Here is a 14,539-nt window from a genome sequence, read left to right on the forward strand (position 1 = left end):
GGGAAGATGGTGCTTTAGACGCAAGCTGACCGCTCTTCCGTGTTTCCCTGTTAATGTTACTTCGGTACTAACCCTCCAAGCCTCAGGTGGGCTGCAATACTCATCAGGATATGTGGTTGCAGTTCCACAGACGGTCTGCAGGCGGCTCTCTCCTGGTCTGGGGAACTTGGTACTGTGAGTGCACCCACGTGATTTGAACAAGGCAAGGAAAACCGGGAACCACTGTCAAGAAGTGTGTGTGTGCCTCTTTCACGACACCTCCGAAATTGTTACAAGCCATTTGGGAACTTCTAGGTCAGCGATAAAAACCTTTAAAGTTTATCAAGGTGTTATTAAAACCTTGGTGTGGTGCTCATGGCTTTGATCCCAGAACTACAGTATGAGGGTAGGGGCAGAGGCAGGCAGATCTTTGGAGCTCTAGGACAACTGGCACTACACAGAACCTTGGATGTGTGTGGTGTGTGTGTGGGGTGTGTGTGTGTGTGTGTATGTGTGTGTTAAAAATAAAACCATAGGGCAGGAGAGATGGCTCAGTGGTTAAGAGCACCAACTGCTCTTCCAGAGGTCCTGAGTTCAAATCCCAGAAACCACATGGTGGCTCACAACCATCTGTAATCAGATCTAATGCCCTCTTCTGCTGTGTCTGAAGACAGCTACAGTGTATTCATATACATAAGATAAATAACTCTTGAAAGAGTTATTAAAAATAAAATCATACCCAAATTTATCAGTATGTGTGCTTGCTTACCAGGGAAGGTGTGAAGTCAGCAGGCATCATGAACTCAGTTCTCTCCTGCATTTATATGAGTCACAGACATGGAACTTCTGTGCCTGGGCTTTTGTAGCAAGCAGCTTCAATCAGTCCTGGTAACAGCCTTTTCCAATTGATATATCTGAGTGTTCACCAGCATACATGAACTAAGTAATAATTAATTAATTAGGTAGAGCATTGAAATCAAGGCCTGCAGAGAGCAGGTGCTCCCCAGCAGCAGCTCAGGCAGCCGCTGGGCTACACTGTTTCTTTCTCCTCCCACCTCCTGCTCTCCCCTCCAGGGATCCCAGCAACACTGCCAAGAGCTCCAAGATAAACCCAGAACAGGCCTGTTCTACAGATACAGATCCATGTCTGAGTAAGACCTGGGCCACCTGGGCTTCACCTATGACCTTCAGAACTTCGGACCAAGTGAGAAAGGGGAGATAAGCCAGACCTCTACCAGGGCTTCCCAAGGACCCCGGGCCTGCCCTGGCTGACACTCTCTGATCCCACCAAGGGACTGCAGACTCTTTACACAGCCTTGCTGGTGTGTGCGTGTGTGCCTGTGTTCACACACACCATTGTTCAGGTCCTCATACTAGGAACCCGGTGGGGGGAGATGAGGCATGAGGATGTGGGGCTTGCTCTTTACCTCCCGATCCCCAGCAGTCCCCAACTTCACCACCCACAGCCACTTTAGAAAGTGAGTGAAAACAGAAGAGAAGGCAGCTGGGGAGCCACAGCCTCTCACGTTTGGGTCTTACCTTGCTATGACCCTGCCCCACAATAGGGCTCTCAGAGTCAGAGTGACCCTGGCTCAAGTTCCACCCAAACAGAGCACTTACAGACACCACAGACAGTTGTTTCATTCTTAGTTTTGTTAAAAAACAAAAACAAACAAACAAACAAACAACTCTGATAAATCAGGACTAGGTTTAGGAGTGGTGGTGACGCAGAGAGGCATGGAGAGGGTGGGCTGAGGTGTCAGGGGTGGGGCAGTAGTGTTTCCTCCCTGACCCCTTCGTCCTCTTCTACAACAGACTGCCACAGTCCAGAATAGGTGATTCCTCTACCGTGTCTGTTCAACTGAAGAAAAGAAACAGTCAGTTACAACAAGACACACAATGGGAACACACACACACACACACACCAAGCCGGCACTCACTGTAGGAGGAAATGTCGATCTCATCGGGCAGCTCACTGATGTTGACCTCGAAACGGTCCTGCACGTCATTCAGGATCTTGGCATCGTTCTCGTCTGACACAAATGTGATGGCCAAGCCCTTGGTGCCAAACCGGCCCGCTCTGGCCACCTGGAAGGAGAGGTGGAAAACTGCAAGCCTCATAGGGGAGACAGAGGGGAGAGGAAGGGGCACAGCGTGCGCACACAGGAAGTGGGGTAGGGTGGGCACTCACCCTGTGCAGGTAGGTGTCGGAGTCCTCTGGCATGTCATAGTTGAAAGCGATGTTCACGCGCTCAATGTCCATGCCACGGCCAAACAGGTTGGTAGCCACAAGTATCCTCCGCTGAAAATCCTTGAACTGCTGATACCGAGAGAGCCTTTGTGAGAGTAAATGAGAGGTTTGAGACGTCGCTTCCACACCGCTTCCTCCCCACACCAGTATACAGATGGAGGTGCCCGCCTGCCCGCCTCCAACCCACCTCTCCTCCTGGGGCATCCCGCGGTGGATAGCAATGGCTGGGAAGTTCTGCTCCACTAGAAGCTGGGCCAAGGCGATGCAGCGCTGCACGGACTTCACAAAGATCACAACCTAAGGAGCACAGGGGTGACGTATGTGCCAGCTTCCCACAATCCCCATGTGGTTTTGTAAGTTCAGGTGTGTGGGGTTTGCCTGCACACATGCTTGTGCTGTGTGCCCGGTGCCTGTGGAGACGGCAGAGGACACCTGACCCTCTCCCGCCAACTGTAATTACATGACTGGGAGCTGATGTGGGTATTGAGAATTGAACTTGGGAATCCCTGGAAGAACAAAAGTGTTCGTAACTTCTGAGCCACTTCCTCAGCCCAGAAACCTCACTTTTGAAGTTTTTTAAATGTATGCATGTGTGGTTTTGTGCATGTGTGTCAGGTGTATGCAGTGCACTCTCAAGACAGTGTGTTGAATTACCTGGGCCCAGTTACATGGATAGGTGCTGTGAACTCAATGTGCATCCTCTGGAACAGCAGAAAGTTTGAGACAGGGTTTCTCTATTAGCCCTAATTGTCCTGAAACACATTATGTAGACCAGGCTGGCCCCAAACCTGCACTTACCTATCTCTGTCTAATTCTTAGGATTAAAGATGTATGCTAACACATCGGCAGAATTTTGATTTGTTTTTCAAGGCAGCACTTGTAGTCTGTGTAGTCCTGGCTGTCCTCCAACTCGCTCCGTAGACTTAAAGAGCTGCCTGCCTCTGCCCCCTGAATGCCGGGTTTAAAGGAAGGCATGTGTTTCTAGAAGAGTTCCCCAAATCCCTCACTCCAACTCAAATCTCTCTACACAAATGGTTTTCTCTGCTCCTCAACCTGACTACATGTACATGTAGGCCTTAATTTCTAACATCCTGGCCTCTGAGCTGCACAGACATGAAACTTCAAAACACACATGGGTGAGTCCACCTCTAGAACATTCTAAGAACTAGTCTAACAAACCAAATGATTCTCTTCACACACACGGCCAGCCCAGCACAGGGCTGCCCTGCCAGGCTCTTAGGTGAGTGCCAGGTACCTGGGAATCTCTTGTACACTTTCTGAAGCCATCAGTACTCTACCTCAGCTCTCACCCAACTTCATCTTCCCATTCGGACTTGCTCCACCGCTCCACCTCTTCACCTCCACGGCCTGTCAATCACAGGCTACTTCTACACAGGCTTCTGCCACAGCTGGAGACAGGCAGTGCTCATGTCCACAGACACTCGATACTGACCTGGTTGAACTCGAGGACATCGAGAAGGTCAAAGAGCTTCCGGTTCTTCTCGTTGTCCTTCAGTTTCACGTAGTATTGCTGCAACCCGTGCAGCGTCAACTTGGTCTCGTCATCCACGAAGATCTCCATAGGCTGAGGGGGAGGAGGGGTGGGGGCAGGAGGAGGGCAGAGTGGGGGGGTTAAACCTGGGGGGGTGGAGGACGCTGATCTCCAATACACCCCATAGAAAGATGGGGAGGAGAGAGAAGACTGAAAACCCCTCCCCACCACAAAGAACACTCTGTGCTGAGGTCTCTTTCCAGCTAGATCTGGTAGCATCCACATCAGCTGAATTTTAAGCCCAATCAACTTAAATTGTTAGGGATGGGAGCTCTGCACAGAGCAAGGTGCCGGTTGCCAGGTAGAGGTGGTGGAGGAAAGGCAACAGGGCATGGTCAGAACACCCAGGAGAGGCAGTGATGTCACCACAACAGGACAGGGACAACTGACCCACTCATTTGTCCTCTCTGCACTTCAGCAAATGTCCAGAAGGTCACACTGGACACCACCAAAGCCGTTCACTAGCTGGGCATTGGCAGCACACTGACCCAGCTCCTCTGGAGGGCTGAGGTAGCACACCTCTAAGATGTCATCAAGGAGGAGCAAACACTGCTCAAGGGGAGACACCTGCTCTGAACCACCAAATCAGGTTTGGAAGAGAATGGACTCTAAATTCAGTCAAAACCATCTACATTTGAGGGATTGGGAACAATGAAACTGTAGCCTCCCTCACCCACACCTGCCATGGCCAGTCCAGGCCACCTCTGAACTCAAGCTCAGCACAACTTTTTGTCCCTTCCTCTCCTCTCCGGGTACCAGCAACATCCTAAGCAGCTCCTTCTGACCTGACCCTCTGAGTTCCCACCCCGCGCAGATGCCCTCAGATCTCCATCACTGAGCCTGCCTGCTTTCCTGAACTCTTAACTAAAGGGCATAGCTTCTCCTTCTCTCTCCACCTCCCTCCTCCCAGCAGCTGAGAATTATAGCTTGGCTGTCCTGTTTTCCTCTTCAGTTCCAATACAAAGACCTTTTAGCATCAAAGGTGACAGGGCAATGGGAAGGAAATCGCCCTACATTTTTTTTTCTTTTTTTCAGAGCTGGGGACCGAACCCAGGGCCTTGTGCTTGCTAGGCAAGCGCTCTACCACTGAGCTAAATCCCCAACCCCTCGCCCTACATTTTGTAGAGTCCAAACAAGCCCACCCACCCCTACCCTTGAAGGGAAGGAAGGAGCATGCATATTCAGTTAGTCAACTCCAGGCTGGACTCTTTCCACTCTACACTGTCTTGAGACGGTTTACACAGAACCAGGGACCAGGGCAGGGGCCACAGAAACCTCTTCCAGAAGACAGGCTCCCCAAGTAAGTCCCACAGCTGCCTCCTAATTCTGCCCCAAGCCCAGCCCAAGAGAAGGCCATCTTCTCAAGGGAAGGGTGAAGGACCCACTGCTCAGTCTCGGCACTGACACACACTTGGTCGCTGTCAGCACAGCTTCCCATTCGACATTTCCCATAACCCTCGTTTTTTTAAAAAAAAAAAAAAAAAAAAAAGAGAGAGAGAGAGAGAGAAAAAAAATCCACCATCCCACTCAGGACACCCCTCCCCCAACAAGTATGGGGAAAATGGGGTACAGCACATTAGGTTCAGGAAAAAGAGGCTGGATTGGTCCTCAGCATCCTGGTCAGGCTCCCCGTGGCCTCCGCTGCTGCTCCACTGTCGCAGGTCTGCGTTCTGCCGCCGCGCCTCAGTGCTTCTCTGCTGCCAGCTCACATCAACCAAGGCTCCGATGGGCGCAGGGAGGTATGGGCAGGAAGGAGTAGGGGACTTGGGGCTGAGGTGCCAAAGGCCCCCGCTCCTGGAGGTTGGGAGGGGCCGATTCATGGTGCTGTTTGTCTGTTCTTCTTCTGGACAGGACCTGCACCTGACTGTCCCTCTCTCTCTCTCTCTTTCTCCTGCCACTGAGATGAACGAGTTTCGGTGAGCAGAGACTCCAGCTGAATGCTCCAAGCCACCTGGAGGGTGCGTGGCTGAAGGGGGTGTGTAGGAGGCGATGGGAGGGTGGTAGGGCACAAAATTTTGCCCTACCCCCAAAGGGAGAAGAGGTTCAAAAATGTCGTGATTAAAAAATGTCAAACACTACCCGCTCTCACGTTAACCCGACCAAGTCTTCCGGAGTTTCCCTGGCACGCGCAGACCCTACTGCTAACTGTCTCTGCCTCTGTGTTTTTCTTCAAGGAGTTGTTGCTCCCAGATGGGCACAAGCTCCCTTCTTGGTGCTTGAAGGACAAGGGAGTGTGGAGGAAGAGGGCGAGGGGGGAGGAGGCGGCGGGCGGGGAGTGGAGGGAGAGAAGGTAGAAGGTATTTACATCTTGCATGAACTTGCGGCACACTGGGCGGATCTCTTTGCTCAAGGTAGCACTGAACATCATGACCTGCTTCTCATGGGGGGTCATGCGAAAAATTTCCTGGACATCCCGACGCATGTCTGCAAGGAAAACATTCACACATGAGTCTGTGGCCTAAACCTGGTGAGAAGCCATTGCAGAGGTGTGGCGTTTCCGTGCTCTCAGGGACAAGTCAGGCTTTGTGGTGCTCGCCTGTAATTCTAGTACTTGAAAGGGCCAGGACCAGAAGCTGTGCATGAGTAACTGCATGGAAAAGGCAATGCACTTAGGAAAGACTGGAGGTCAAGTTCCACTCCTGCGCTCAGACAAGAAATATGACCAAACCCAAAGCCCCAACTTACAAAATGGGGACAAATCTCACAAGAGGCTCAGGGAACAGTGGCCCTTAAACATGGAGTATGAGTCTGGACAGAGGCCCAGCAGTTAAGGGCACCTGCTGCTCTCCAAGAAGACCCACGTTAGGTTTCCAGCTCCCACAACTGCCTGTAACTTAGCTCCAGGGGTTCAATCCTCTGCGGGCACAAGCATGCTCGCACTCATACACATTTAAAATAATAAACTTACATCTGTAATCTCAGGACTCAGGAGGTAGATAGGCAGATCTGAGTTTGAAGCCAGCCTGGTCTCTAACATAACAAGTTCCAGGCTATACAGTGAGACCAATACACACACACACCGTCCACGAGACAACACACACCTCTAAAGGCCCTTTCCTGAGCTCCTCTTCCTACCCAAGGATCACGTACTCTACACTGGTCCACTGTGCCTTCGGCCTCATACACCCTGTGCAGACAGAAAGAAACGGCCTGATGCCACCATCAGTGCCATTTTGGGACAGCCAAAGGCCATTTAGAAACACTTCTTTCTAGAGCTACACTCTTTTCTACTCTCTCAACTCACCAAAACCAACCCCGCCCCCTTTAAAGATAGGGCCTCACTATGTAGCCCTTGGGATTAAAGGCATATTAAGCCTTTTTTTTTAAAGGTTATTCAGGAGTTTCTCTGTTCAGTCCTGGATGTCCTTGAATTGACTCTGATAGACCAGATGGACCTCCAACTCAGACTCACCGGCCTTAGACTCTTGAAGTGCTTGGATTAAAGGCAAGTGCAGTCACCAGGACCTGGATTCCGTTATTCTTTATTTGTATCATGTATGTAGGTGTTTTAGCTTGCACATACATCTAAGTAACATGTATTTGCTCAGTGCTCAAAAAAGCCCAAGGAGGGTTTCAGGTGCCCCTGGAAACTGCAGCTATACACAGTGGGTCATATGCTGCCATCTGGATGCTGGGAATGAAACCCAGGTCCTCTGCAAGAGCAGCCAGAGCTCTTAACTAACAAGCCATCTCTCCAGCACTCCCCAATGAAACTCTTAATGAAAATTTTCTTTTAACCGCACATGGCACACTACACCACCAGAATGTGTGATCTCTTGTGAACATTTACCAGATACTTCCAAAATTTAACTCCAGAAACCTGCACATCTATGAATCCTGGTCGCACATGCTATACTGGGCTACAAGGGCAGGCACCTGCTGCTCTAGTTTAACCCCCAGCACATGGTCCATCCCTAAGAAGGGGCAGTGGTGATGACGTATCAGCACATTCTGTCCCCTGCTACAGAAAGGAGAGCACAAGGCTGGGCGCACAGCCTCACTGCACAGCACCACAGCACCAGGGGAAGCAGCCCGGAGCCATCAGTCATGGGTGATAGATGAGGGTCGTCCTTGCACACAGTGCTCCTATATCAAACACACATCATTTGGCTCCAAAGGGCAGCTCCCTAAACCACCTGAGCTGGGGCCGGGCACACTACTCACCGAGCTGTTCAAGCATCTTGTCACATTCGTCCAAGATAAAGTGTTTAATGTGTTTGAGGTTCAGGCTCTTATTTCGGGCCAGGGCTAGAATTCGGCCAGGAGTCCCCACAACAATGTGTGGGCAGTTCTTCTTCAGCACCTCTTCATCCTTCTTGATAGACAGTCCGCCAAAAAACACTGCCACCTGCCGGCCAACAGGAAAGTCTCACAAGAAAGGAAAATGTTCCAGTCTCCCAGAGCTCCCATTCTCTCCCCATCCCTCTGTCTGAGACAAGGCCTCACTGTATAGCCCTCCCTGGCCAGCCTAGAACCCACTTTGTACATCAGCCTGTCTGTTGCCCAAGGGCAGGTTAAAGGCAATGGGCCACCTTGCCAATACCAGTGCATCCATCCTGCAGTTGACTGTAAACCAGCCATCAGCTGTCAGGCCTCCAGTAAGAAACAGAGTGACTTGCTCACCATGGCAGGGCTAAGGGGGAAGGGCGGGGATGACATTCAGCTTCTCTGCCTCCACTCGAACTCTAAGGCAGGATCACTCTACACAGCCCTAGCTGGCCTACACAATGAGGCACAGGTGACTCCAAAGTCACAGCCTCCTTTACAAATGAAGAAAGCAAGAAGCCCCCAAGGAAGTGTGAGGCGCCAGCAGACAAACAAAACCCACAGGCAAGCTTCCCTGACTGAGGACAGAATGGCTGGCCTGCAGCCTTCGCTTCCTCCTGAGATAAAGGCCACACCACTAGTGCAAACCACTAGGTGAGTGCTGACCTGTGAGCTCTGACACTAGGTGAAACGCCTGGACTTGTTCAATTTCAGGGGGACGGAAATCACCAGGAAGCTTCCTCTGTAGTGACCTCTTCCTTTTCTCAATAGAGTCATGAATGGTTAACACGTGTACACAGGAGCATTCCTTTCCGAAGTGTGTTAGCAGGTATCAACTAAGCTTTCAGACACAAGTTTTGGTCTGTTGCAGATGCTGAGGGGAAAGCAAGCTAAACCTAAGGGAGGCACTAGACTGCCCCCTAGAGGACACTTTGTTGCAGAACCAAGGAAAAGTACAGATAATTCTGATTTTATGACTATGTAGTTAACTGGTGGGGTGAGGTGGGGTGCTTGGCCTAACTAGCTACTCTGCTGACTTGAATACCAAACCTGGCCTCATACTTGATCCCAACCCTCAGAGCATTCTCAGTAACACAGGGTGTTGTGGGACCAGAGAGAAGGACTGCAGCTTCCTGGTAAATGGTTTGCAATTCTCCCCCTCGGTTTTGAGACATTAGTCTAGGGCAGCCTTCAACTCCAGCAAACTCCCACCTCAACCTCCCAAGCCCTGGGTTACAGGAATGAGCCATGGACAGCTTTAGTTTCCAACTATTAGATTCACCCAGAAGGACCGCTCAGCCAAAGAACTGCAAGTCTATTCATTTCTTGGCAGCGTATGATAACTACCTACAACCAGAGGCACAGACACACAAACAGAAGCACAGACACAGACAATGCCTCCAGATCACAAACTATTTTCAAAATCCTAGGAGGAAAAAAAATATAAATACGCTACAATGTTTCTCAAAGAGGCCAGGAAGCTTGCACAGAGACAGGTTAGGAAAACAATGTCAATGCTTGGTTATGCAGAGCAATGGGGACCTCAGAGATCACAAGATTTCTGGATTCCTTTAGCATTTTGCACACTGTCTTTCCTTTTTCTCTTCTTCCACAATTCCCTTTTTTAAATGTCATGCTGGGTTGGACATGGTTGTGGAGATGGTGACACCCAGAGGAGGCAGAGAAAGGCAGGGCTGACTTGGAGGCCAGCCCAGGATACCTCTACCGAGCAAGTTTCAGGACAGCAGGGTTACACAGGAAAATCCTGTGGTGGGATACGCACATATAAGTTGTATATGTAACAATATCTTATTGTGTATACATGGTTTTTGAGTGTGGGGGAAGTGAACGTGAGAGTTAGAGGACACTGTGGATCTGGTGCAAACCTTACATGGTTCTGAGGGAAGGATGCAAGTCATCTTCAGGCTTCTGCAGCAAATGCTTTTACCTGAGCCATTTCTCTGACCCCCACTTTGATTTTAAAGAAACTATTCTCAGTTTCTGGTTCTGCATCAAAATTACAAGTTCCTTTAAAGCATACAGTGAAGGCTGAAGAGATGGCTCAGTGGTTAAGAGCACTGACTGCTCTTCCAGAGGTCCTGAGTTCAAATCCCAGCAACCACATGGTGGCTCACAACCATCTGTAATGGGATCTGATGCCCTCTTCTGGTGAGTCTGAAGGCAGCTACAATGTACTTATATATAATAAGTAAATAACCCCCCTGCACTCAAGCAGCAGACAGATGATGGCAAGCACTCATCCCTGGTGACATGCTGCCTCAACCAAGCAAAACTACATTCTCTATTAAAAATAAAAAAAAGTGACCCAAGGGCCCCCACCTAACCAGAATAGGAAGTCCACATACATCTCTCCACTCAGGGCCAGGTTACAACTACTTTCAAACACAGCAGGCCACATATGTCCAAGCATAGAAATAAATAATCTCCAAGTTCCAAAAGGATGCCAAGTACAAGGCCATACCACATCCCTTCATAGAAGACACATGCCACTTGTTATGACCAAGAAAGCACCAAACGTTCCGGAGTTAAAGTCCACACCAGAGTGGTTCTAAGAGCATCTAGCTTCCTCTTGCCACATACACTCCCAAACTCTCAAGCAATCTACCCAGCAATACAGGAGAAGAGAACAGAGGCTCTGGCCAAGCCAGGTGGCAAAGGCCTGTCCCAACTACTTAGGAACTGGTATGGCAGGAGCCTCAGGCAGGTTCAAGGCCTGTGGCCTGGGCTAAGCGAGTGCCAGGCCTCCCAGGATAACCTGGTTACAAGACAATCCTGGACATAAGAACAAAGGGGCCTGGAGGTAGCTCAATTCCAGACTGAGTAGCTCAAGGCTCTGGAATGGAATTTTTAATACCAAAACCCAACTAATTACTGAGTGCTGCGATGGCGTCACCTAAAGTTATGAACTCTCAGGAAACACGCAGACTTATTTATTCACAGTGTGGAACCTACAAAGGCAGTTACAGAAAGGCCTGGCATTGACTCAAGTCTCATGTGCCCAGCCTGCAGGAACGCACCACTGACAGCACAGGTCCCCTACAGAGCTCCTCAATGCCTGAGGACAGCCAACTGTTGGCCCACAAGTTCCCAGTGCCTCTGCTCCCCGCAGCCTCCCTGACCCAGGTTTCTTTGCCCCCTTACCTTGACATTCGGCATGTACTTTGAGAAGCGCTCATATTCCTTGCTGATCTGGAAAGCCAGCTCCCTGGTGTGACACATCACCAGCACTGACACCTTTGAGGGAGCAAATGGAGACAGACACAGTAAAGTCAGTCCCGCATCTGGCAACTTGTCGGCGACAGCAGTTTCTTTAAACCATTATGCCACTCTGCTACAGAACATTCCCCCTGAACTGCCGGAGGAGACCAGCTCTGAGAGCACACACAGCCAGAAACAGCCTCCTGGTGGTTCAACCTCAACACCCTCTCCAACACTGCCCCCAACATACCTGCCCAGTAACTGGCTCCAGCTGCTGCAGTGTGGCCAGGACAAACACTGCTGTTTTTCCCATGCCTGACTTGGCCTGGCACAGGACATCCATCCCCAGAATGGCCTGGGGGATGCATTCATGCTGGACTAGAGGGGAAAGGAGAGAGATTTTTATTTTACACCATGCCAAGTCCCCTCCTTCCCAGCCGATGTGTCACATTTTACCTGACCCCATCCTTTCTCTGATCTCCTCAAGACACCCAAATCAAACCCTCCTACCTGTGCCCCGGCTCCCCAGTGCTACTAAGACCCCTCTTGAACCTACCAATGGTTCACCTTCAATGTTCTTGGCTATCTTTATTTTTCTTATAGCGTAACCATCAATGAATCTGAGTGACTGCCACAGATTATTTCTCCTACATAGGTTGCTGGGCTTTGGGATCATGTTATCCTGCCACCTTGAACAAAATGAAGGACTTGGTACCTAACCCAGAAGCCATAGAAGCTAACATCTTTAAACAGATCGTTACGGTTTCCAGGGACCACTGTCAGCCTGGCCCAAAAGAGGGGAACTAAAGGTCCAACCAGGCCCTGAGAGTCCAAATAGCCAAAAAGGTGTAAACCAAAGAAAAACAAAAAACAAAAAACCAGGCAAAAACAAAAGCCTCTTCGGCAGCTAACGTTTTGAGTGCATTCTCAGAGCTTGGCCTAACTAAGTTCAGATCTTATGAACCAAGACACGAACCACATCTGTCTTGCATCCCTGAAATGCTAAATAATGTCTCTATACCCAACAATAAAATGTACCCTCTGATGGATGCTCAAAGCCACAGTCAACAATGGCCCGGAGCAACTCTGGCTTAAGTAGGAAATCTCGAAAGCCGGAGCTGTGGATGGAGACATAGGAGCCCTTGACGTCTTTCTTGGCGGGAGCTTCGGTCCCATCTGCCCCAGCGGCCGTCTCCACCTCATCGTCTTCATAGTCCAAGAGCTCATTGTCCACATCGTTCTCTGCCATAATCCGGCCGGCGGGGGGAGAAGGGAGGTCTCTGAGTTAGGTGTCCCAGAGCAGGTGAGAGGAAGCAAGGGGAAAGAGAGGGGTTGGAGAACAGCAAGGGAAAAGACACCAGTTTCCGACAGAAGAGCTGGGAGAAGGGACGACAAAAAAAAAAAAAAAAAGAAAAAGGAAAAACTAATCAGTCATGATCTGACTCCTCACTTCTCATCCATCCCTACACCCTTCCTATTTTCTCTAAACTGAAGCCTTTGTCCCGAAAGAAAAGTTAACGGAGACAGACAGACAGACACACACACAGACACACACACGAGACATAAAAACGGAACACCAGACGGGAGAGACAGAGAGTGGCCTCGACCGCCAACCAGATTTTGGATCACACTTCGACAAGGCGGGAGCGAGGATGAGCGTGACTAACGACTCACACGAGGGTGGAGAGACAAAGGACAAGAGAAGACGAGAGGCTGCACTTCCCCCTGTCACCTCGCGGTGTTGAGCCCCAACGTCAGCCATCAGTCAAGGGTGATAGATAAGGGTCAGCACCGCGCGCAGAGCGCTCACTTCCCAATTGCAAACATCATGTGGCTGCCGCTATTCACTTGCTCAGGAACACCCGAGGGCCCATCCCGGCGGCGCACACCCGTGATTCCCAGTGCCGGGAAGCAGAAGCAGGAAGGAAGGGGGTGGGGAGAGCCTATGGTAATTAAACGGTGGCTGCAAGGGTACGAATGGCTCCATTAAAAAAAGAAAATTCTTTTTTGAAAAGGCTGGGTGTCTGGTTCAATGAAGGTGCTCGCTTAGCAACGCGAGAGGCCGCAAGGATCGGCCCAGCGCCGCCACAATTAATTTTAATAGTCACATTAAGGAATTAAGGTCGCAGCTGAGGACGATGCAGCCTTTAGAGTGGTCTTAAAAGCGAACGCCTCGCAGTGCCCTCGGAAGTTTCCCGGAAAGCTTCCTGGAAACCTTCCCGACTACTGCGCCGACACCATTGGTCAAGCACGGAGATAGCCATTTACAGAGAGCTCCAAATAAGGGAGCGTAAGCAGGGGGTCAGAGGGTTGAATGGGCCCGGAGGCAAGATCCTTCCCATCCCTGGCGGACTAAGAAAAGGCCCGGAGGGGAGATGCGAGGGGCCCCGCCCTCCTCCTGGCGCCGCCTCCGGCCGCCGCGGCCTCGGGTGGGCAAAGGACCCACTGGAACATCCAGGAAACGAGGAACACAATGGCGGCCGAGGCCACCATTTTGGATCGTCCCCCGCCTGTCTCCCAGCTCCCCCACCAAGATTTGCTCTCAGAAAGGGATGAAAACAATGGAACTGAGCGTTCGCCTACGCGCCGGCGGCCACACCGCCGGCCGGGCACCGGGTATCAGGGGCCCGCGCGGCGGAATGAGCCGCGGGGCGGGCAGATGGCGGCGGATAGTACACAAGGCCGAGCTTACCTAAGCACTGCGAGCGTGTATGGCGGCAGCAACAGGGACGGAGGCGGGAAGCTGCCTTCACTTCCGGTTCCAGTCTCGCCCCGGCCTCCCGCCTTCCCGGCCGCCAGGGCGCATGCGCGGGGTGCCGGAAGGAGGCCTCGGGCGGCGCGCGCTCCACGGCTGGCTTTGCAGAATGCCCACTTGAAGTTAAGCTTCTGACGCCCCCTTCCGTCGCCGGCAGCAAGAGCGCGACAGGAAGCTCACATCTCTCCCCATCTGATTTCCCCATTTTGTTCTTCTACGCTTCTGCACACCCTCCGACGGTCGGCTTTACTTTTGTTCTGTTTTGTTTGCCACGCCAGGCTTCTCCCTGGGCGCCTCTCTGTGGGCATGCAGGACTCCGCGAGCAGAGTGAGAAGCGTTCTCACGGGGTCCTTAGCCTCGTAGTCAAGGTGACCTGAGAGCGGCTAAGTCTGGCCTCTACTGGGGGGGGGGGTCCGGTACGTGACCACGCCCATTACAGTTGTGCAGAGAATAGGCCGGATTTACCCAAAATTATATTGGGAGATGGAGGCTTACATTCTGTCCAGGTGCTAAATAA

General features: G+C 51.1%; 1 protein-coding gene and 2 non-coding genes across 3 annotated transcripts; all 3 read right to left on the minus strand.

The window, feature by feature from the left end:
• Positions 1-1,614: 1,614 nt before the first annotated feature.
• On the minus strand, positions 1,615-14,026 carry Ddx39b (DExD-box helicase 39B). The gene is given in 11 exon segments (NM_133300.3): positions 1,615-1,840; positions 1,920-2,067; positions 2,171-2,315; positions 2,418-2,527; positions 3,684-3,815; positions 6,088-6,206; positions 7,947-8,130; positions 11,211-11,303; positions 11,518-11,645; positions 12,306-12,643; positions 13,960-14,026. Coding segments are annotated over 10 exon segments (1,287 nt in total). The 5' UTR covers positions 12,517-12,643; positions 13,960-14,026; the 3' UTR covers positions 1,615-1,823.
• Positions 7,819-7,893, minus strand: Snord83 (Small nucleolar RNA SNORD83). The gene has a single exon (XR_015646089.1). It is a non-coding gene; the product is annotated as a small nucleolar RNA SNORD83 (small nucleolar RNA).
• Positions 13,024-13,102, minus strand: Snord84 (small nucleolar RNA, C/D box 84). The gene has a single exon (XR_015646088.1). It is a non-coding gene; the product is annotated as a small nucleolar RNA SNORD83 (small nucleolar RNA).
• Positions 14,027-14,539: the final 513 nt, after the last annotated feature.

The sequence above is a fragment of the Rattus norvegicus genome, chromosome 20 (assembly GCF_021556685.1).
Source record: "Rattus norvegicus strain SHRSP/BbbUtx chromosome 20, alternate assembly SHRSP_T2T, whole genome shotgun sequence".
In the NCBI taxonomy this organism is placed as follows: Eukaryota; Metazoa; Chordata; class Mammalia; order Rodentia; family Muridae; genus Rattus; species Rattus norvegicus.